The 22,814-nt window shown below is 39.7% G+C and overlaps 6 protein-coding genes across 7 annotated transcripts; 3 read left to right on the forward strand and 3 right to left on the reverse strand.

Annotated features, from left to right (window-relative positions):
• The first annotated feature begins 125 nt into the window (after positions 1-125).
• LOC108861611 (putative pentatricopeptide repeat-containing protein At3g13770, mitochondrial) lies at positions 126-2,252 on the forward strand. Its single transcript, XM_018635512.2, has one exon. It carries the CDS (start codon positions 310-312, stop codon positions 2,185-2,187), a length of 1,878 nt encoding a protein of 625 aa, XP_018491014.1. The 5' UTR covers positions 126-309; the 3' UTR covers positions 2,188-2,252.
• Positions 2,223-5,313, reverse strand: LOC108861610 (transmembrane 9 superfamily member 7). Its single transcript, XM_018635511.2, has 7 exons — positions 5,071-5,313; positions 4,428-4,592; positions 4,198-4,307; positions 3,999-4,107; positions 3,818-3,930; positions 3,580-3,730; positions 2,223-3,497 (listed from the first exon to the last, which is right to left on the reverse strand). The coding sequence occupies exons 1-7, from the start codon at positions 5,194-5,196 to the stop codon at positions 2,340-2,342; spliced, it is 1,932 nt and encodes a 643-aa protein (XP_018491013.1). The 5' UTR covers positions 5,197-5,313; the 3' UTR covers positions 2,223-2,339.
• A 607-nt stretch (positions 5,314-5,920) lies between these two features.
• Positions 5,921-7,410, forward strand: LOC108861458 (uncharacterized). Its single transcript, XM_018635323.2, has 2 exons — positions 5,921-6,431; positions 6,739-7,410. Exons 1-2 carry the CDS (start codon positions 6,020-6,022, stop codon positions 7,245-7,247), a joined length of 921 nt encoding a protein of 306 aa, XP_018490825.1. The 5' UTR covers positions 5,921-6,019; the 3' UTR covers positions 7,248-7,410.
• Positions 7,411-7,529: 119 nt separating this feature from the next.
• Positions 7,530-9,575, forward strand: LOC108858026 (nucleosome assembly protein 1;4). The gene is made up of 10 exons (XM_057011371.1): positions 7,530-7,746; positions 7,851-7,891; positions 7,986-8,069; positions 8,159-8,251; positions 8,342-8,446; positions 8,540-8,733; positions 8,818-9,001; positions 9,094-9,137; positions 9,233-9,362; positions 9,442-9,575. Exons 1-9 carry the CDS (start codon positions 7,530-7,532, stop codon positions 9,348-9,350), a joined length of 1,080 nt encoding a protein of 359 aa, XP_056867351.1. The 3' UTR covers positions 9,351-9,362; positions 9,442-9,575.
• On the reverse strand, positions 9,352-11,672 carry LOC108857599 (beta-fructofuranosidase, insoluble isoenzyme CWINV5). Of its 2 annotated transcripts, none has more exons than XM_018631602.2 (4): positions 11,469-11,672; positions 10,322-11,190; positions 9,741-10,241; positions 9,352-9,660 (listed from the first exon to the last, which is right to left on the reverse strand). In XM_018631602.2, the coding sequence occupies exons 1-4, from the start codon at positions 11,632-11,634 to the stop codon at positions 9,487-9,489; spliced, it is 1,710 nt and encodes a 569-aa protein (XP_018487104.1). In that variant the 5' UTR covers positions 11,635-11,672; the 3' UTR covers positions 9,352-9,486. The 2 variants fall into 2 exon arrangements, with proteins under 2 accessions (XP_018487104.1, XP_056867350.1); XM_057011370.1 differs by lacking the exon at positions 11,469-11,672 and adding an exon at positions 11,316-11,462.
• Positions 11,673-13,034: 1,362 nt separating this feature from the next.
• Positions 13,035-15,953, reverse strand: LOC108859115 (beta-fructofuranosidase, insoluble isoenzyme CWINV1). The gene is made up of 7 exons (XM_018632967.2): positions 15,717-15,953; positions 15,593-15,601; positions 14,500-15,371; positions 14,263-14,421; positions 13,913-14,160; positions 13,646-13,733; positions 13,035-13,391 (listed from the first exon to the last, which is right to left on the reverse strand). The coding sequence occupies exons 1-7, from the start codon at positions 15,910-15,912 to the stop codon at positions 13,212-13,214; spliced, it is 1,752 nt and encodes a 583-aa protein (XP_018488469.1). The 5' UTR covers positions 15,913-15,953; the 3' UTR covers positions 13,035-13,211.
• Positions 15,954-22,814: the final 6,861 nt, after the last annotated feature.

Genomic DNA, 22,814 nt, shown 5'->3' on the forward strand with positions numbered 1-22,814 from the left:
AGGCTTTTACTACATGAAACCTGGTTTCATGTTCCAGCATGTAGGTGCAAATGTGAAAGTCATACTCAACTGTTCTGCCATGAACGTTAATTACAGCTGAGCCAGTTTCATCCTAGCTACTTGTGGATTTTCAGAAACCTAGTTTTACGTCTTTTATAACAGCAGAGTTTGTCAACTTGACAGTTATGATTATCCGAGTTTCACGTTAATGATTTGCTAAAATTAGAAGAAACAAAAAAAAAAACCTTACCTATTTATGTTTCGAAATTAAAAACAGAGAAGAGACATACCTTCTCTGTTTTCAGTCTAATGTTTAACTTAATGAAACTACTTCATCGATCCTTCTCCTCGTTCCCCAACTCTCCTCTCCAAACCTTCTTACCAACAATCCCTCAACTATGTTCCAACGGTCATCTCCAAGAAGCTTTGCTGGAGATGTCCGCCTTAGGCCCCGAGATTGGGTTCCATGACTACGATGCATTGCTGAATACATCTGTGAACAAAAGGGCTCTTAGAGAAGGCCAGAGAGTCCATGCCCACATGATCAAAACCCTTTATTTCCCCTCTACATACCTCCGAACTCGTCTGCTCATCTTCTACGGAAAGTGCGATCGTTTGCAAGACGCCCACAAAGTGCTCGACGAAATGCCTGAGAAGAACGTCGTTTCCTGGACCGCTATGATCTCGCGTTATTCTCAGACCGGGCGTTCTTCAGAGGCTCTCACTGTGTTTGCTGAGATGATGAGAGCCGATGGGAAACCTAATCACTTCACTTTCGCCTCTGTTCTCACCTCATGCTCTGGATCATCCGTGGGTAAGCAGGTCCATGGACTGATAATAAAGTGGAGTTACGATTCTCACGTTTTCGTGGGGAGCTCTCTTCTTGACATGTATGCTAAAGCTGGTTGTATTAAAGAAGCTCGCGAGGTTTTTGAGTGTTTAACCGAGAGAGATGTTGTCTCATGTACTGCTATCATCGCCGGGTATGCGCAGTTGGGTCTTGACGAAGAGGCTTTGCAAGTGTTCCAGAAGCTGCTGAGCGAAGGGATGAGTCCGAACTACGTCACTTACGCTAGCGTTCTAACAGCTTTATCTGGACTTGCTTTGTTAGACCACGGCAAGCAAGTTCATTGCCATGTTTTGAGACGCGAGCTTCCTTTCTACGCTGTTCTGGATAACTCTCTGATCGATATGTACTCGAAGTGTGGGAGCCTCTCTTACGCTCGGAGGGTTTTCGATGGCATGCCTGAGAGGACATCCGTTTCGTGGAACGCGATGCTTGTGGGGTATAGTAAACACGGTTTGGGGAAAGAGGTTCTTGAGCTGTTTAGGCTGATGAGGGATGAGAAGAGAGTAAAGCCTGATGGAGTTACTCTTTTAGCTGTCTTGTCTGGATGCAGCCATGGGAAAATGGAAGACACGGGGCTGAGTATATTTGACGGCATGAGAGCGGGAGATTACGGGATCAAGCCTGACACTGAGCATTATGGTTGCATCGTTGATATGCTTGGCCGTGCCGGTAGGATCGAGGAGGCGTTTGAGTTCGTCAAAAGAATGCCGTCGGAACCAACTGCTGGTGTCTTGGGCTCTCTTTTAGGAGCTTGCAGGGTTCATTTATCTGTAGACATTGGAGAATACGTAGGTCGTAGGCTCATTGAGATTGAGCCAGAGAACGCGGGTAACTACGTGATTCTCTCTAACTTGTATGCCTCTGCAGGAAGATGGGAAGATGTAAACAGTTTAAGAGAAATGATGTTGCGGAATGCTGTAACAAAAGAGCCAGGAAGAAGCTGGATTCAACACGAGCAAACCTTGCATTACTTCCACGCGAATGATCGTACTCATCCGAGAAGGGAAGAGGTGTTAGCTAAACTGAAAGAGATACTGATAAAAATGAAGCAAGCTGGCTACGTTCCTGATCATAGCTGTGTGTTGTATGACGTGGATGAAGAGCAGAAGGAGAGGATGTTACTTGGCCATAGTGAGAAACTAGCTCTAACTTTTGGTTTGATTGCTACTGGCGATGGGATTCCGATTAAAGTTTTCAAGAACTTACGTATATGCGTTGATTGTCATAACTTTGCCAAGATCTTCTCGAAGGTTTTTGAAAGAGAAGTGTGCTTGAGAGATAAAAACAGGTTCCATCAGATTGTCGGAGGAATATGTTCATGTGGAGATTACTGGTGAAAAAGGCATGTAATATTGGATTCAGACAACATCTATAGGAATAAAAAGTTGATTTGATTCTTTTACTTTGTTACAGCTAACAAACCGTACAATCACCCAAACATACATAGACTCAAAAGTTGGCATCTTCTGCAAGATTTATCAGTTGGTTTCTAGTCAATCTTCACTGAAGAGTAGATCTTTCTCACGAACCAGAAGCACGCGTAGAAACCGATTGTGCCAGTCAGGACAAAGAAAGCGTAAGAGATGATGATCATGTAACCGAAGTAGAGCATTCCCGAGACAAGCTTTGTGATCTCCAGCTTCGTAAAGAAGTAGAAGATCGAATAGAGGAAGAGGTAGAAAGCGGATGAACCCGCGGTTAAGTAAGCTCTCCACCACCAGTTGTAGTCCTCGCTGCAGAGCTGGAAGTAGCAGAGTACAACCGTGATCTCTGCGCAGGTGACGATCAAGATCAAGAACACTATGAAGAGGAACCCGAAGATGTAGTAGAACTGGTTCAGCCATATCGATGTCAGGATGAAGAAGAGCTCGATGAAGACAGCTCCAAATGGGAGGATGCCTCCAATGAGTATGGAGAACACCGGTTTCATGTACCATGGCTGCTCTGGTACTTGCCTTGGGATCTTGTTTGTTTTCACCGGGGCTTCGATTGCTGGCTTCTTGTAACCCAGGTAGCTACCGACAAAGACTAGTGGGACTGAGATGCCAAACCAGAGGCAGAAGAGGGCAAACATTGTACCAAAAGGTATGGCTCCAGATGACTGCTCTCCCCAAATGAGACCATTCAGAACAAAGAAGATCACAAAAAGGATACCGGGAAACATGAATGCAGTCTTCAACGTCATTCTCTTCCACTTGTCTCCTTTGAACATTTTGTGAAGGCGAGATGATGAGTAACCAGCGAATATGCCCATGAAAACCCACAAGAGAACCATAGCAGTCATAAGCCCTCCTCTGTTGGATGGAGATAAGAAACCCAGCAACGCAAACATCATCGTAACAAGCGACATTCCAAAGATCTGTACACCTGTACCGACATAAACACACAACAACCCAGAGTTCACCGGTGGCCTGAAGACATCTCCGTGGACAAGCTTCCATCCAGTCTCTTCCTGAGCCTCATCTTGGGTTTCGAGCTGATTGTAGTTTGAGATATCCTTGTAAAGAGTTCTCATCATAATCATAGCTACCATTCCAGAGAGGAACAGGACGATCATAAGTGAGTTTATGATGGAAAACCAGTGGATTTGATCATCATTCATGAGAAGGTATGTGTCCCATCGAGAAGCCCATTTGATTTCACTCTCCTGAAGATTCAAATTCCGGAAGAAAAAAAAAATGTTAAGCAAGCGGAAACAGTAAAAAGCAAAAGAAGTCCAAACATTTTACCTTAAATGAGACATCATATGTAAACACAATTTCTTTTCCTTGCACAACTTCTTGAGGGACAGTATTGCTTTGGATTAAATTCTTTGTATCCTTGTTGCATGTAGTTAACTGAGGATTGTTTTCATCCCACTCCTTGTACTCATGCAAGATACTATCCAAAAGACAAAGACCCGTTAGCTTATACGTAGACATACATCAGGAAACTAAGTAAATGAAGTAATAACCAAAAAAACAATACCTGTTAGGAGTAACCTCAAACCCAACAATTCTAGCAGAATCAGACTCTTGATCTCTGTGGTACATAACTCGGAAGCTCAAGTGATTATGTATAAAATATTTCTCCTCTTTGCTCTAGAAAAGGCATAGCAACTATTAGTTTTGTATGAAAGGAAAGTAAAAACAGAGTTTAAAAGACATACCCCTTCATAACTTCCTTTGAAGCCGACTCGGAAACCATGTTCATAAGTAGTTGACTGACTTCCATCTCTCCTTTGTCTAAGTACAGCTACAGGAAGATTATCAAGAATCCTGTATACATGGGTGATGGGTTTAAGGTTTAAATCAAAAGATATCTAGGACACAAAAGAACCAAGAGTGTTATATATATTAACTACTTACATATTAGCCCGGTATTCATCATCGATCTTTTCCTTGAAATTTTTGGTGGACTCAGCGTCAAGTGTAACACGGCAACCTACTTTGCAAGGCTGATCCTCCAGCATTTGAAACTAAAAAAAAAAACATTTGGGAAAAAAAGAAGTCAAAATCTGATAATGAAGAGGTTATAATGTATTGAACGAAAAGCAATGTGACAACAAGTAAGAAAGAATGGGGTAATTTCACTTAACAGTATAAACGGAGTTCTCGATGCGGTCTCCTCTGAGAACCTCCCCAAGATTCTCAGCATTGTTCACGATCTTAGGAGGCTTGCAGTAGTTCAGGTAGTAGTAGTCATAAGGAAGTTGGGTCTTTGTTGAAGACAGTTTGTTCACTTTCACATAAAGGGGATCACCCTGTTCCAGACACAACAAAAAAAAAAAGACAAATCAAGAGCTGACAAGACAAATTGTTGCTAACAATCAACAAGATCCTAAACTTTTTTTGACTTCGGCGCAGAAATCAAGTAATTGTAAATCTCAATAGATGGATTCCAAAAATAATAAAAGCAAAAAAAAAAAAAACAGACTGAAACCATCAAAAACACACACAAATGAAGGGATCTTCTATCAGAAACACATAGATCTCTATTGTCTACACGCTTACACTTAAAACAGTTCAAGGACTCTTACACTCAATAGTACCTACCTAACCTTAGCTAGAGCTACCTAACAGAAACGGTGGCATAAAAAATAAAAATAAAAGACAAAATTTTTAGCAGATGAAAACGAAATCACACGAATATCACTCAAACCCCGAAACCCCCAGATCGATCTTCTCATGGAAAACGCGAGATCGGAGAAAACGAAACCAGAGAAAAAAAAAGTTATTTACCTTCTGGAAATCGCGAGGAGCGACACCGGGGAGATAGAAGGCGCGAGATAAGGAGGAGAAAGAGAGGAAAGAGAGGAGGAAGAGAGTGGTGTAGAATCGAAAGCTGCTTCCTTTCGTCTTCTTCATCAGAGCTTGTGGAATTTTCAGATGGAAGTTACCGGAGCAATTAGAAAGGAGAGGACTTTTATTTAACAAAAAGATGGATAAATACGATGTCGTTTCCTGCGTCTGTGATTGCTTACAAATAAGAAAGAAAAAAAATCTTAATTTACTTCCTTTACTTTATGCAAATGGTTAATTATTTATGTTGGGAAACATAAGAAATTGTTTTAGGAATTCAAGAATGTAATCTTTTATGCATAAATGTAAGGGGTAGAAAATTGAATTACAAATCTGTACCAAAAATTAATGTGATTAAAAATGTTTTTTTGCCTTCATGTCAAAGCAAAGAGAGATGATTGGGCTGCCAACCTAAGTTTCTATAAGCAAAATGACTTTGATCTCAAGAAATTAGCTTTAACCTTTAGAATTTTTGCCATGAATCATTTGTTAAGTAAAGTTGGTTGATGATTACGATCGAGGAATTAAGATGAAATTTGTTTTTATAATCATCCTGGTAAGTGCTGTCGCTATAGAATTTATTAATATTATTACGGGTATTTTATTATTGATCAATGTTATACTAAATTGTGCACAAACATGAGAAACTATTTTCACTCAAAAACAATTTGATTAAATATTAACATATTCTTTCCAAAAATTAAATTAGAAAAATCCCAATAATTAAAAAAAAAATCCTTAATGGAAAATATAAAAATCTGTTACTTTAAAGACGATTAAAAATTTAAAACCGCCGGGAAATGAATAGAAAAACCGGCTAACAAATGAAAAATTGTAAGAAACAAAAAAAAAAAGAGAGTCTTGTCTGAAAGTGGAGAAACTTAATACAATGGAAATCGAAGGCGAAGACGGCACGAAGCTCCTCATCCTGAAGCCTGGAGATAAAACCGTCTTCGGAAGAGGAGGAGCGGCGGGATTCACCACCGACGACCTCACAGTCTCCCGCCGCCACGTCTCTCTCGAGCTAAAACCCCTCCTCGCCGGCGACGGAACCGATTCCGATAGGGTTTCGTTCGAGGTTCTCGGGAGAAACCCGGTTTGGGTGCGGAGACGTGAACCGGGCGAAAAGATTCGAACTTTCCGGAGATCCGAGACGGGAGAGATCGCCGCCGGCGATAGGTTCTGCGTATCGGGTCAACTCCCTGTTTGGTTCACTTTGAAGAGTCGCGACGAAGCTACAGAGGAGAGAGATTCGGTTAGTGAAAGTGGGTTGGATTGTATCGATATCGATCCTGTTAAAGGTAATCACTTTGCATCATCCCAATTCGTGTAGTTTTGATCTATATTGATTCTGGATTCTAGGGGGGTCTCATTGTCCTTCTTATTCTCTGTTCTGATTTGTTGTGTTTGTCTGAATAGTGAAGTTGCTTTATGTTGTCAGAACAGTGTATTGCTTTATCTTTCTAATAATGTCTAGAGTTTTGTTTGTGTTTACGGTGTTTTTTTTCTGTGAGAATGGGTCTCAGTATGTAGTGTAACGGTCTTGTTTAAGCTGTTAGAATGAGTCTCGCTCAATGTGTGGCGTTGTACTACTGGTGGTGTTTGCAGAGTTTGGTTTTCTTGTGATTGGGAAAGAGTTTGATCAGTATCCAAAGAGTCGGATTCGAGACATCAAGCAGTGGGAATGGTTCCTTGAGGATTCCACCAAAGGAAATAGCGATGATGAGGATGATGATGATGGAGATAAGAAGGGATTAAGCAAAAAGAGAAGAAGAGGAAGAGGAAAGAAAGGGAATGAGGAGGAGGATGATTGGAGTGCGGAAAGTGAGGAAGAGAAGGACTTGTTGGTGAAATCGAAAAGAGTTGTGACTCCAACTTACTCTACTAGATCCAAGAAGACTAAGAAAGATGTAAATGCAAGTAGCAGCAGCAGTAGTAGTCATGCTCAAACTAAACAGCGTGGAAGAGTAGATATCGACGAGGAAGATGATGATGATGATGATGAAACATTGGGAGGTTTCATTGTTAGTGATGAAGAAGCTGAGTTAGAAGAAGAGGACGAGCCAAATACAGATGATGACGAAGAATTAGTAGAAGAAGATGAAGATGAGGATTAAATAGCTGGAATCATCCTGAATACGTTTTAACTGCACTTGACATGTTACCAAAGCTAATCTTTTTTTTTTTAAACTAGAATTACAATCTTTTGTTCATTTGTATGAATATGTGTCATGTGTGTGCGTGTGAGATGTTTGTTCTTATAATAATTTTCTTTTTACATTGTTTGCTTCTTTGGGGCTGATAATGTCACCGTATCCTCTTGTCGTTGCTCATGGGACACCACTAAGGATCCACGTTCTTCTCCTCGCACGTATGAGTTCTTCACCTCTCACGTATGAATGAATTACAAGTTGAGAAAAAAAAATAACAACACAAAGCCGCTAAAAGTCTTCTCCTCCTCTCCTCCCTTTCTCCCTCCCTCGTCCTCATTTTCTGCCTTTCTTCTGCTTTTTTTTTCTCTTCCTGTTTTCTCACGAAACATGAGCAACGAAGAGAACAACATCACGTCCATCGAAGCTGTTCATAACAGTGGAGGCGATTCATCTAATGCCTTAGGTAATTTCCCTATACTTGTGCCTTAAGTAACATCCCTGTTTTTTATCTTTCTTGCTCCCGAAGCAACAATGATTAGGGTTAAAATGACCATTGTGATTTTGTAGATTTTGTACCAGAGGATCCTGATCTTACCGAGGATCTTAAGGCAAGTCACTTCTATCGTCAATGAAAATCACACAAGAGTCCTTTCCGGTTTCATCTGTTAATAATCTTTTTGTTTTGGTGTTAATAACTTACAGAACTTAACAATAAAACGAACCTTTGATACGAAGAAACTCTCACCTAAAGTTACCAAACGTGTTCTGTTTCTCAAGGACATTCAGGTAATAATGTCATTATCCTCTCTCTCTCTCTCTCTGAAGACTATAATCTTGATTCTCTGAGAGGAGAGACTCACTGTTCGGTTTGTCAGGTCAAACACGATGAACTCGAGGAGAAGTTTCTTCAAGAAAAATCTGCATTGGAAGCAAAATACAACAATCTCTACAAGCCGCTTTTTGATAAGGTAAAGATTGTCTTATTATATGTTGGTTAGGAACTTAGGATTATTGTTTTGGTTGTTTTTTTTCCTGAGGTTTTCCTGTGAACTCTGCAGAGATATGAAATTGTGAATGGTGTGGCTGAAGCTGAGACGGAGAAAGGAGGAGTACCTAACTTCTGGTTGATTGCAATGAAAACCAACGAGATGCTAGCAAACGAGGTTCAAATTTTCGTTTTTTTGGAATCATCTGTGTCTTCATTAGCATGAAACTGATTGAAAAAAAAGACTGTATATGGTTTTGGTTTTATGTAGATAACCGAAAGAGATGAGGGAGCTTTGAAGTATCTCAAAGACATCAGATGTTGCAGAGTAGAAAACAGTTCAAGAAACTTCAAGCTGGAGTTTCTCTTTGATCCTAATCCTTACTTCAAGAACTCGGTTCTGTCTAAAACTTACCATGTGACCGATGACGATGATGATGGCCCTGTTCTTGATAAAGTGATTGGGTAAAAAATATTTAATCATCCTTGTTTTTAATTTGGTTTTACTTTTTTTTAACTGATCTTTGAAATTGGTTTTATGATGTGTAGAACGGAGATAGAATGGTGTCCAGGTAAGTGTTTGACTCATAAGGTTGTTGTCAAGAAGAGGCCAAAGAAGGGGACAAAGAAAGTGAACAACATCCCCATGACTAAAACCGAAAACTGCGAGAGTTTCTTTAACTTCTTCAAGCCCCCTGAGATTGATGAAGTTGATGAATGTTTTACAACTATGGTTAGACTTATTTGTAACCACCTTATCTCTTATGATATAGACAATTGTTTATTCATCAGGTAAAAGTAAAAAGTTGTATATAATTCTTGCAGGATGAAGAACTCCAAAACCTGACGGATCAGGACTATGACATTGCGTAAGTTTTTTTTGTTTTACAGTCTCTGACAACATTGAAATTTGTTCAAGTAAGTGTATTTTTAAGTTTTGGTGTTTTTTTCTTTTCTTTTACAGTGTGACAATCAGAGACAAACTGATCCCTCACGCAGTTTCATGGTTTACTGGAGAGGCTCTTGTTGATGAAGATGAATATGACGATGATGATGATGAAGATGATGAGAATGATGACTAGATAAAAGAAAAGGTTTGTTTCAATAGAGTTTGCAAATTAAAAGAGGAGCTTCACATTCTCTAACTTAAATATGCTTTTTATTTTATTACAGACGCGCCAAGAGTTTCAAGAATCTCTTACACATGAAGAAGTGATTTTAGAGAGAAGACTTCATGCTCCAAGCACTTAAGCTTAAAACATCAACATTCTGAGATCCATTGTTAAATACAAAAAGATGTGTATTTTCTCCTGTTGTCAATTTTGGGTAAACTCTTGAGGTAATACATGTTTTCCCTTTCCCACCAAAGCTCTCCACTATTGAATTATCAATCTGCAACACAAAAAAAAAACATTAGTAAAAGTAAAAAAAATATCTCAAATTAATATTGTGAGAGTTGGAGAAAGTCTTACCAAAGTCCTCAGAGAGATCGGTTGGTAAGGAGATATATCAAGATATGCACCATATGATGTTTTATCATTATTCCCTTTGTCCAAACTCGATCTGCTTTGGTCACTACACATGACCACCACATGGTCCTTACTCTTCTGACCAGCTTTGAAGATTCTTAGATAGACTGATGTGTACTCTTCCAAGTTCTTGGAGGCTAGCACCACTAAACCGAATGGACCTAAACCAGATTTAACCGACGATGCATTCTTCTGGCTGCAAATCAATTGTGGGTCGGTCCAACTCGGTTCAATCACATCAGCTTTCTCTAAACCACTCACTCTGAACAAAATCTCCACGTCTGCTTGTGAAGCTGTGATCCCATGCACGTCAAGTAAAGATCCTCTTTTCAAAACTTTATTTTCCCACTTGACTTGCGTAGTACGTAAACTCTCTATTTCCTTAACTGGCCATTGCATCAGTCTCTTTCCTGATTCATCAAGCCATATTTTCCTTGGAATCGCCTAATTAATTTAATTAATCAACCGGTTAGTCACGTCTAAATCAAACCATAGAGGTCAAATAAAAATCTTGCTTGGTTTACCTGCAAACCGGCCCAACCCTTTTTGATGTTATCCTCCTCCGGCGACGACTCATTGACCCAACCCCACAAGATCCTCCGTCGATTAACCGAGTCGTAAAAAGTCTTGGACGCGTAAAACTTGCCGTAATCATACCTCGGAGCCGTATCGTCTAGAACAAAACCATCGTCCGGTACAAACCGATCTCTCACTTGATCGTACGTACCAATCGTGTAGTAATCGTGACTTGTGTCTGATAAGCTCACTTTAAGCACGTGATTGGCGGACACACTAAACGACGACGTATCTACTCCGTATGAGGTGGTTTTCGCCACCGGGAAAAAATCAGGACACTCCCACATCCCGGAGCCGTCGCTGTAGTGAAGAGGCTTCGCCGACTGCTTCCAGTTGATGAAGTCACGGCTCGTGTAGAGAAGAGCTAGTCCACGGCGACCTTCCTGGCTTCCGGTGATCATGCGCCACCGTCCGTTGCGGCCGAGCCACGCGGTGGTTGGGTCGCGAAACGCGGTGGAGTTGATGTGGTTGATGGCGTTGGGTGTCACGAGAGGGTTCACCGGAGATTTGGTCCAGTGCCGGAGATATGGGTCGGAGAGGTTTTTTGGTTTGGCTAGGTTTTGGACCTGATGGTTGTTACGGTCGTTGCCGGTGTAGAGAATCACGGGTTCGCCGTCGGGGAGAATCGTGACGGAACCTGACCAGCAGCCGTTGATGTCGGACGGTCGAGATGGTTTGATAGCTGGGGAATGTGGGGTCCAGTTAATGAGGTCCTTTGATGTTGCGTGGCCCCACACGATTTCGTTGACTTTCATGACGGCGCCGTTAGGGTACCACTGGTAGAAGAGATGGTAGACTCCGTTGTATATCATAGGCCCTGTCCAAATTTATGTACATATAACCACATAAACATACATATTGATCATTTTCTATACAAATTAATCCCCCTAGACATATACTGATAACTCATAAAATAATATTGTGGGAGAAAAGATTACTAACCATTAGGATCTTGTAAAATTAAAGCAAAGTCCCAACATAACAAGTATAAAAATGAGTGAAAAGATGTAATGATAATGTACACAAAGTATTAGAAGAAGTGAAACAAAGATAACCAAATGAAACTAAATTAATTTGTCTGGTATATAAGAATACCGTTCATCCAATTTTTGGGAGGCTGGAAATGATAACTGGTCCGGTAAGGTTGATTCTTGATTCTATTGGGAGAGTGTTTCAAGGCCTCAAGAACAATAGCATTGTTAGCAAGAAACAAACAGGCCAACAAGATTATGGCATTGTTACAGCAAAGTAGATTAGCCATTGATTAGAACCCTTTTTATTTATCTCTCTGAGTTTTTATGTTTTGAGTTCTACTTAAAAAGTCATGAGAATGTGCAATTTATAGGCAGTGAAGAGGTTTTTTTGGGCGTGCTAGAGGTGGTGGTCCATATTTGGTATAAGGTTCTCTATTATCTCGAGCCAAATGGCATTTTCATGTTTGTTGAAATCAATATTAATTTTCTCCGAAATGTATTGTTTTATCAATACATGTTAAGTTTTGATGATACTTTTCACCGGTTTGTTTGATATTAGACATAAAAGCAACTGAAAGTTTAATGTTTAAAATAAATCGTATGCTAGATAAGTAAATTAACTTATTCAAAACGGTGAACACTGTTCCAAAATCTCAGTCTTTTGTTGTCTCGTAATTGAAAGTATTTCCCACTAAAAAAAGTATTTCCCACTCAAATAGTATGACATGACTTTTTTTTTTACAACAAATAGTATGACTTAATGAGTGTCATTGTCTCATCATTGATGTGGGAATATTTCATGCTCCAAACACATAGGCTTGAGCCATCAACAACACTTTTGAGTTACTTCGTTAAAAGCAAAGAGATTGTACATTTTCTTCTATTGCCAGCTTAAGATACAGTTTTGATAGTTGTGCATGCTTTGCCTCCCCCACCATTTATAGCTCCCCACTATTCTATAAAAGGAATATAGATTGAGAAGTCAATTTGAAATTGAATAGGATTATACCTACAAAGTACAGTGACATGTGATTCTTCTTGAACTATCTTTTAGAACTCCATTAAAAAGACAAAATCAAAAGATCCTCAAAGTGAGATCTTCCCACTAAGTTCTCTCCCATAACACTCATCACATTCTCCTAATCATTTGATGGTATATCTTCCATAGTGGGTCTTTGTAAAATCAAAAGTTATTACGTTAACGGGTTTAGGGCTATCCAGATACGATAACAGCTAAAACATTAACCATTTAGCTAATTTCTATGTACAAACGGGTATGATCGTGAAACTAGGAGCTTATCAAACTCATGACTGGCAAGTTTCGTAATCATGAAGGATTGCTAAGGCAAAACAACAATATTTAGGAATGAAAATTTTGGTCACTGATAAATAGCCAAAAGATTGATGATTTGGTTGGTAAAAAGGTATCTCCCCGAGATGAAAATCGAATTATGCTAAGAACAAGGCACACATACGTAATAAATAAATAATATATACTTATTGTCAAATTTTGCGGCCAACCCGTTCAATTGTATCCGAGTTATATATGTATACATATGTCCGCATCTATTCATATAAAGTCCACTATTATATTCGTTGGAACTTGGAAGATTTTGGCTACCGACAATATAACTGTATATATTTTTTTTGGTCAAAAAACTGTATACTTAATATAGTGAACCAATACTATGAGAAGTCAAATAAAATGTCATATAACTTGAAAATTTTCAAACAAACAGATTTGACTCTATGTTGACAACCAAACAAACATGACCTTACAAAATTTCAAAATCATATCATATAATTAAATGCTCAACAAAGGGAGATATGCATATACGTGTGTGTATATCTCCGCCTTATGTGATCAACTAATTTGGGCAGAATTCATGCTCCAGGCGCTTAGGTTTAAGACATCAACACTTTGCAATCCATAATTAAAGGCATATAGATGTGAACTTTTTCCTATTGCCAATTTTGGATACACTCTGGAGGTAATGCATGCTCTTCCTCTTCCACCGAAACTTTCCACCACTGAATTATCAATCTGCAACAACAACAAAAATAATAAAGACTTCTTTAAGAAATCTACAACATATATAATTATTTCCCTTGATTCTTTAGAGAAGATAAATATTATATAGTCTTGATCAGATGCTGATTAAACTATTTCACAATTATTTATTGCGGTTAGAAGGGATATTCCCATAAGGGGATTTACATAAGTTTTTGACATTTCCTGGAAATAGTAACAGTATTATATATATATACAAAATATGTATGGCGTGGAGATTTAATTACCAATGCTCTGAGGGAGAGTGGTTGGTGAGGATTAACATCAACGAAAGCTCCATAAGTTGTTTTGTCATTTTCTTCCTCCAGTGAAGATCTATATCCCAAATTCAACATCACCAAAAGCTCAAAAGATATTAGAAAGTCAAATTTTGGATATTTCATCATTTTTTTCAAGATATTCAATTTTGAAGTAAATGACTTTTGAAAAACTTACAAAAGATCCTATATTAATGTACTTAAAAGATAATATGGATCTTGATCAAGGAAACGTACCTGCTTTGGTCACTGCACATGACCACAACGTACTTATTGCTATTTTGACTAGCTTTGAAGATTCTAAAATAAACCGATGTGTGCTCTTCCAAGTTCTTAGATGCAAGAACCATTAAACCGAATGGACCTAAACCAGACTTAACCGATACATTCATCCGGCTACAGATCAACTGTGGATCAGTCCAACTCGGTTCCATCACATCCGCTTTCTCCAAATCTCTCACTTTGAACAAAACCTCCACATCTGCCTGTAACAATCACAAGATTTTTTAATGTCAAAAGTTCATTAAAAAAACATTCACAAGAGTTTTCTAATAATTATTAAAAAATGTTATATAAAATAATCGCACCTGTGCAGCTGTCACACCATAGACTTCAAGTCTAGATCTTGAATCTAGAACTTTGTTCCGTAAGTTGACTTGATTCGTGCGTAATCTCTCTACTTCCCTAACAGGCCATTGAATCAATTGTTTCCCGGACCGATCAAGCCAAATTTTCCTCGGGATCGTCTAATAAAAACAGAACAAAAAAAGTTCAATATCTACCAAACTATGCTTGCTTAGTTTAAACTCAGTCAAAATAGTTACCTGAATACCGGACCAGCCTTTCTCAACATCATCCTCAACCGACGATGACTCGTTAGTCCAACCCCACAATATTCTCCGGTTCTTAGCCGAGTCGTAAAACGTTTTCGACGCGTAATACTTCCCGTAGTCGTATCTAGGAGCCGAACTGTCCATCTTAAAACCCTTGTCGGGTACGAACTTATCACCAACCCTATCGTACGTACCGATAGTGTAATAATCATGTTTCGTGTCATCCAAGCTAACTTTCAACACGTGCTTTAAAGTCTCATTAGGTTCACCAAAAGACGACGTTTCCACGCCATTGGAGCCAAACCTAGTCACGGGGAAAAAATCAGGACACTCCCACATTCCACTTCCGTCGTCGTAATGCAACGGCTCGGTAGATTTTTCCCATTTTAGAAAGTCTTTGCTAGTGTAAGTGATCGCTAGTCCACGACGGTGGATCTTGCTTCCGATGATCACTCTCCATTTCTTGTCGTGGCCTAGCCACGCGGTGGTTGGGTCACGGAACGAGCTGGCGTTGATTCCGTTGACGGCGTCAGGAGCCATCAGAGGATTTAACGGCGACTTTGTCCACTCTACGAGATATGGGTCGGAGAGATTCTTAGGCTCGGCTATGTTTTGGACCTGCTGGTTCTTGGGGTTGATTCCGGTATAGAGGATAACCGGTTTGCCGTTGGGTAGAATTGTAACTGAACCGGACCAGCATCCGTTGATATCGAACGGCTCAGATGGGAAGATAGCCGGAGGATGTGGGTCCCAGTTGATTAAATCTGTTGACGTGGAGTGGGCCCACACGATGTTACCCCACACGGCGCCTTTCGGGTTCCATTGGTAGAAAAGATGATATATCCCTTTGTATATCATAGGGCCTGCATATATTTTAAATGTTTATTGCAAGAATACATGTAAGCCTCGTGGTTCAGCGTAATAAAAGGTCGGCTGGTACATTAGAAAAATCAAATACACGGTATGTTAACTTATAGGTATAATTAATGTTTCTAAAAATAATAAAATGCTAGATTTTAGGGAAAATGATTTGTCTATTGGATAGGAAGAGTTGACTAAAGAAAGAGGAGGAAAAAAAACTAACCATTTGGATCTGCTCACAGCCAAAGATCAATCCAATTCGTCCAAGCAAGAACCATAAAGAATGAACAAAAGGTTAGAGAAACAAAAACAATATGTCAGTACTGATATGGTAGTATTAGACATACCGTTCATCCAATTTTTGGGTGGTTGAAAATGGAAGCCGGTTCGGTATGGCTGGTTTCCGGCAGGAGATTTGATGTTAGTGCTTTGGGTAAGCCTCTTGTAGACATGGTGTGAGGCTTCGAGATCGACGACATAGTTACTAATAAGTAAGGTGAATAACAACCAAACTCCAATCTTGGAGTAAACTTCTTTGGTCATTGTTTTGTTTTTTTGTTTATGGTTGTTGTTTGAAGGACCATAGATCATGTGAAATTTATAGGCAAATGAGGAGGGCAAGCCTGTCAATATTAAAAATTGAATATTCTTTCCGTTACGAAATAATGTATGATTTAAAGTTTACACATTTATTAAGAAATCACTAATTTTTGACAAAAATATATTATTTTGGTGTTTAATTATTTTTATTATTTTTATCGAGTCAAAATTTAGTAAACATAATTAATATCTTTGATATTTACGAATTTTTATTATTACATATATTGAAAATGTAAAATATATTTTTTAGAAATAATTTTTTTTCTTCTAAAACATATATTATTCTGAAACGGATGAAATATTATATTAGCAAATCTAGTTTTCTTTGTTTGTTGGCTTTATGTTAATAACGAAGGTTCATACTGCCATAAGTCAGACATCTAAACAAGTTGTTTCTAAAGTATTAGAAAATATAGAAAGATATTATTAGTTGTTTTAAAAATAATCAGTTTTTAATTAATGGTTTGGGACTCGTACCAAACTCTTCGAAACCATATATATATACAGTTTGTAAAGTATAGAAAATATAGAAATATGATGTTTTGGAGAATTAAAATAAAAAGTGGTAAACATTTGAATAGAGTGATTTGGGGGATAAATTTTAAAAAGAATCTTTTTTTGTCATCCAAATTTTAATAAGAACCTAAAATGTAATATTCAATAGTTGCACGTCAGAGATAATTTTTGTTAATCTAATATATATCTTAGCTATTAGCGTTTCGGGTTACATAATAAAATCAAAATTTGAATGGTGAAACTAGAAGTTTTATATAAAGATGTTCTATCCCTTTCCGCTAGCCAACTAATATTATCTGGTTCGCGAAGGCAAGTGCAACGTAACAAGTTTAATGCTCGATCAAAAGGAACGGATAAAAGAGAGTAGTTGACAAAAATTCAACTATTTTGGGCTATAAAAATATTACGGCGGTTACGGGAGTCTAACATCTCGAATTTAGTTGACAGAAAAAACATCTCTAATTTATATATCATATCTAATCGTATTCCGGTATTTAAATATATAATGGTACGTTAAGAAACGCCAATCCAAAAAAAAAAAAATTTGGTGATTACGGAAGTTAAAAGTCAAAACAGTTCATAAGAACGTGTCTCCGCTCTCCACCGGGCCATCATCCATACAGGAGGCAAAAAGATTAGAAAATGAACATATGAAAAAGTGACTAAATTTTGAATACAATAGTGGAAAAGTCAAATTTTGGACTCTACATTTATCCCTTTGTAGTATCCTCCTTCACATTTCGGCCCAACTTTTAGTTTTCTTTTTTCTTTCTTTTCTTTTGGTCAAAGTTTTCTTTTTCCTTTTGGGGTGAAAATTTCGATACAACTTTAGTCTTTGAACATACTAAAAACAACAGTACCACGTCTCCTAATGCATCCATAGAATACACCAATCCTAATCCTTTTAACCACTAATACATCGATCTAATTACTAAAACCACATCTAATTTGAATAAGAATTCTATTTGATGTCAAAGATCCACTACTACCTTTGGGTGACAGCTTTAACCACGCATATAAGGAATTTTATTAAGTTGCATATTCCAATTATAAATATTTTAACGAGCTGGTTCCCTAAATAATCTATGGACTATAAACCCATCTCCTAAGTTTTCCTGGTTCGCAAACAGACTATTTAAAACAGCTACTACTGCTTACAACTGGATTAAAATCAGAATGGGAAAAAGTATTTCAGTTCGATTTTGGACTGATAACTGGTTGCCATATAGGAAGCTAACCGAGTTTTTATCCCCCGGCATCTGAACAATATGGGAATCCCTTTGACGGCTTCGTTGGCTGATATCTACAACAACAGAGAATGGAAAATCGGATCGCCTCGCTCAGATAAACAAATGCTGGTGCAAATGAAGCATGACTAATATCCAATTTACTGACAGTGATGATGAGTTTTACTGACAGATTGAGAGAAAAGAGCTTGCAAAATACAAAATTAGAAGTATGTACAGTAAGTTGCAGCGGCATGAGTCACAAGTTTCCTGGAAGAACATTGTTTGGGATCGTGGAAAGATCTCAAAACATAGTTTTCTTTAACCTGGCTTGCTGTTCTGAACCGATTACCAACGCGAAATCGTCTCCTCTCTTGCTGTTGACCACTCTTGTGTCCTATGCTCTGTAGGTACTAAATCTCGAAACCACATTTTTTTACTGTGATTTTAGCTGGAATCTTTGGGCTCCTTCTGTTGATGTAAAGATGTCTGCCCTGAAGTAGTTGCTGACGTAGTTGCTGAAGCAGACGTCGTAGTGAGTGGTGAAGCCATGTGGAGTCGAGATGCTGAGCTGGAGTCGTGTAGATTTGGAAAGCAAGGGAGTATCTTGAAGAAAAGGCAAAGAGGAATAAGCTTGAGGAGCAAGTTTATGACTTAAAGGAAAAGGAATAAGTGCATTCCAAGAAAAGAAAAGTTGCACTTATTGATATGGAAGATGTCCATATTGTGGTTCCTTGGAGACTAGGGTTTCGGGAACGTGGAGTTAGTATAAGATAGCTATGTGGTCGTCTGTATTGAGACAGAGACACAGAGGCTGATCTTATAGAGAGAGAAGCGCTTGGAAGTGTTCTGGGTCGTGCTGAAGCAGGGGCTGAAGTACTTGACGGTGGAGAGACATAAGCGGGTAGCTTAGGAATTGTTCAGTAGCAGCTGTTAGGGTGTTAACAGGCTAGCGAGGCTGATTAAGCAGAACTTGTAATTGAGTTGTACAAGGCGATTTCTAATAAAGCTATTGGTGTGTGCTTGTGTAATTGTCTCTCTTGGTTTACCCTCTGCAGTACTATTGTTTGTGTCATCTTTGCACTAACAAGTGGTATCAGAGCGGGTCACCTAAGTTACTGGTGTGATCCTAGAGGTGAAGATGGACACGGTTATTTCTGTGCAGAAGGCAATCGTGTTGAATGCGGACCAGTATGGTCATTGGAAGGCTCGCATGAAGCAGTTGATTCGAGGAATCAATGAAGATGCGTGGACAGCTGTGGAGACTGGTTGGGAGGAGCCCACCATAGTCACAACAGATGGGAAGAAGCCTAAGCCAAAGGAGGATTGGTCAAAGGCAGAGCGCAATGCATCAAAATTTAATGCAAAGGCGCTTTCGACGATTTTCGGAGCTGTTGAAGTAGAGCAGTTCCAGCTGATTCAGGGGAGTACTTCAGCTAAAGAGGCGTGAGAGATCCTGCTGAATTCGTTTGAAGGAGATGATAGTGTCAAGAGGACACGTCTGGATCATCTTGGGTCGCAGTTTGAGAATCTGAAGTGGTCAGATGCGGATACGGTGGCGAGCTTCAGTGCCAAACTCAGTGCTATGGCGCATGAAGCATGTGTACTTGGAAAGAAGTACAAGGAGAAGAAGCTGGTGAAGAAGTTGCTACGCTGTCTTCCAGTAAGGTTTGGAGCTCAGAAGGCGGTCCTAAATATGACTGCAAACACGGATGAGCTCAAGTTTGACAAGGTTGTGGGTATGCTGAAGGCGGAAGAGATGGAGACAGGCAGTGGCTCGGTGTCTACATCAGGAGGTACGCCAGGGAGTATAGCCCTTGTAGTTGACAAGGATGCAGAGAAAATTCAGAAGCTTGAAGATGCCGTGGGCATGTTGGCTAGGAATTTTGGCAAGAGGATGAATTTCTCAGGTGGGAGGAATCAGGTTGGTCGCCAGGGAAGTGATCGTGACAATAGCAGAAGAAGAGAAGATCTCAAGTGCTACGAGTGTGAAGGAGTTGGTCATATAAGGGCTAACTGTCCGTTGGTACAACGAAGAGAGCTCAAGTGCTCTGAGTGTAGAGGTGTTGGACACACACGGCGTGAATGTCCTAACTCAAGGAAGGGTAAAAGAGTTTCATCGCAGTCGTCTGATGAGTCAGAGTCTGAAGAAGATGAAAAGGTAGTGAAGAATATGGTTGCGTTTGGTGCACGCAAGGAAGGATCTAGTGAATCCTCGGATTCAGATGTCATTACAGACTCTAAGGATTATCACGTGATGCTCAACAAGTGGTTGAATCTCAAGAACGAGAATCTGAGGTTGCAACACGATCTGGTGCAGAGCCGTGAGCAGTATGAAGATCTTGCTGAAGAACTTGCTGCTGTACATGAGAAGAATGAGTCTCTGGAGAAGGAGGTTAGCAACCTGAGAGAAGTTGCTACTGGGAACGAGAGAGAGCAAGGATGCTGGAACGTGATTTGGCTGAGAATCGCAAACAGATCAGGATGCTCAATAGTGGATCCAAGGAGTTGGATAAGATACTCTCGATGGGACAACCAGCCAAGGTGAACTGGGGTCTGGGATATCGAGGAGCTGAGGGTACTAAGGAAGTACAGAAGGGGCTGTCACATTTCGTGCATGGGAGCACATCAAAAAGTGGAGCCAAAGAAGCTTGTCAGGAAGTGCGTCGGGACGTACGACAAGAAGTGCGGCAGGAAGTTCTACAGCGCGTGGCTGTGAGTAACAAGCCGAAAGTGATACATCAGTGCAGCAACATGAAGGTCAGACAGGGGGTTCTGAAGCATGGGTGTGCAGCTGGTACGAGGAAGGAGGTTGATCGGTGCATCAACAACTGTGTCAGGCCAAAGAAGAAGCAACATCGGATGTGCTGCTGGTTCTGTGGGAAGGTTGGACACAAGAAGGTGGAGTGTTTTGCTCGTGAGAAGAGCAGAAACATGACCAAGAGGGTGAACAAGGCGTTCACTAAATCTAAGAGGGTTGAAGAGGTGTCTGTAGCCAAGAGTGGCTTACTTGATGAGATCAAGAAAGAGACATCAGAAGAGGGATGCAGCTCTGGTAGGAGTGATCTTGAGGAAGATCAAGAAGCATCAAGTCTGGAGCTAGGACACGGAGTTGTCCGTAGCACAAAGGGGAAGGAGATCGAAGTGCGTCAGGAAGTGATGCGAGAGGATCTTCAGGAGGGTGATAGCGAAATCACTCCAAGGCTATAGCAACGAGTGCAGAGGGCACTCGGGGTGGTTGAGAAGAGGCTCATGGTCAAGGAGACGATGCATGAAGGAAGCCTGGTCCTCAACAGAAGTGGGTCGAGAGGTAGCTCGATAGGTGCGTCAGATCGTGATGCAGTACTGGTAATCTATTCCGCTGCAGCAGAGGCTGTATCCTGATTACGCATGGAGTAGCAGACGGGTTTGTCTGTAAGGCTTGACATCTAAGCATCTGTTTTAGCTTAGTATGCAATCAAGCAGGGGGAGAATGGTGACGTTCTGGTCCAAGGAGTGCATATCTCGTGGGGGAGAAGAGCATAGTGATGGACGTCCTGAAGTAGATGATGCTTGTCTCATGGGGGAGAAGAGCATGGTGTGGTGCACATCTCGTGGGGGAGAAGAGCACATTAAGCGTGGAAGTTTTCAGGTGGGGAACGTGGTTGTTGAACCAGAAGAAGGTTGTGCTTGATCGGCACACAAAGCTAAAAGGGGGAGATTGTTGATGTAAAGATGTCCGCCCTGAAGTAGTTGCTGACGTAGTTGCTGAAGCAGACGTCGTAGTGAGTGGTGAAGCCATGTGGAGTCGAGATGCTGAGCTGGAGTCGTGTAGATTTGGAGAGCGAGGGAGTATCTTGAAGAAAAGGCAAAGAGGAATAAACTTGAGGAGCAAGTTTATGACTTAAAGGAAAAGGAATAAGTGCATTCCAAGAAAAGGAAAGTTGCACTTATTGATATGGAAGATGTCCATATTGTGGTTCCTTGGAGACTAGGGTTTCGGGAACGTGGAGTTAGTATAAGATAGCTATGTGGTCGTCTGTATTGAGACAGAGACACAGAGGCTGATCTTATAGAGAGAAAGAAGCGCTTGGAAGTGTTCTGGGTCGTGCTGAAGCAGGGGCTGAAGTACTTGACGGTGGAGAGACATAAGCGGGTAGCTTAGGAATTGTTCAGTAGCAGCTGTTAGGGTGTTAACAGGCTAGCGAGGCTGATTAAGCAGAACTTGTAATTGAGTTGTACAAGGCGATTTCTAATAAAGCTATTGGTGTGTGCTTGTGTAATTGTCTCTCTTGGTTTACCTTCTGCAGTACTATTGTTTGTGTCATCTTTGCACTAACACCTTCTGCTGCTCACTGTGGCTTCCAGCCCTCAACTTTTGATCGGTCCTCTACTCTTACCATGCTCCAGTTTCCACCCCATACGAAACATGTGACGTATAAATTAATCATATTATTGGCAGAAAAGATAGCAAAATAATTTTCCCTTTTGTGATATATATAATATATAAAAACGGCATATGGCTAATTGACAATATGAACATTATTTTCAGGAGAAATAAAATGATATTTTATTAACAATGTCCAATAATTTTATTAAACAATCACCTAAAACAATTTTATAGATTTGTCAGGGCATCAAAGTTGACTACATGTACATTCCGCTTCAAGGAAAAACATACACAAGCAAAGGTGTAAATAGCTTAAAATATCTCCGTATGAGATATGCGGAAAATTATAAATATGATAACAAGTGATATATTCCTGTTTCAAGCGATAACAGCCAGCATACGATTTTGAGAAAAATTGCGTCTTTGAGTAGAAAAACCTTGACGAAAATTACACATATTCTACCTACATCATTCATATGTTTCTTTATGTTTACTTATTTGTCTTTAGTTTGATATTTTCAAAAGTTTCCCTAATTTCAGAATCTTTTGTCCTTTATCTAATTTTGCTTCCGTCAACGATTTGGACCTTTTGTGTAACATATATATCCATCATCAGTACCGTACATATCGAATACAGTGAATATATAAAAGGTTAAGTCGACCATTTTTCAAATCTAATAATTGATGATCTTGACATTATATAGAAAATAAAACAGTAGTCATTATCTAATTAA

The sequence above is a fragment of the Raphanus sativus genome, chromosome 5 (genome assembly GCF_000801105.2).
Source record: "Raphanus sativus cultivar WK10039 chromosome 5, ASM80110v3, whole genome shotgun sequence".
NCBI lineage: Eukaryota > Viridiplantae > Streptophyta > Magnoliopsida > Brassicales > Brassicaceae > Raphanus > Raphanus sativus.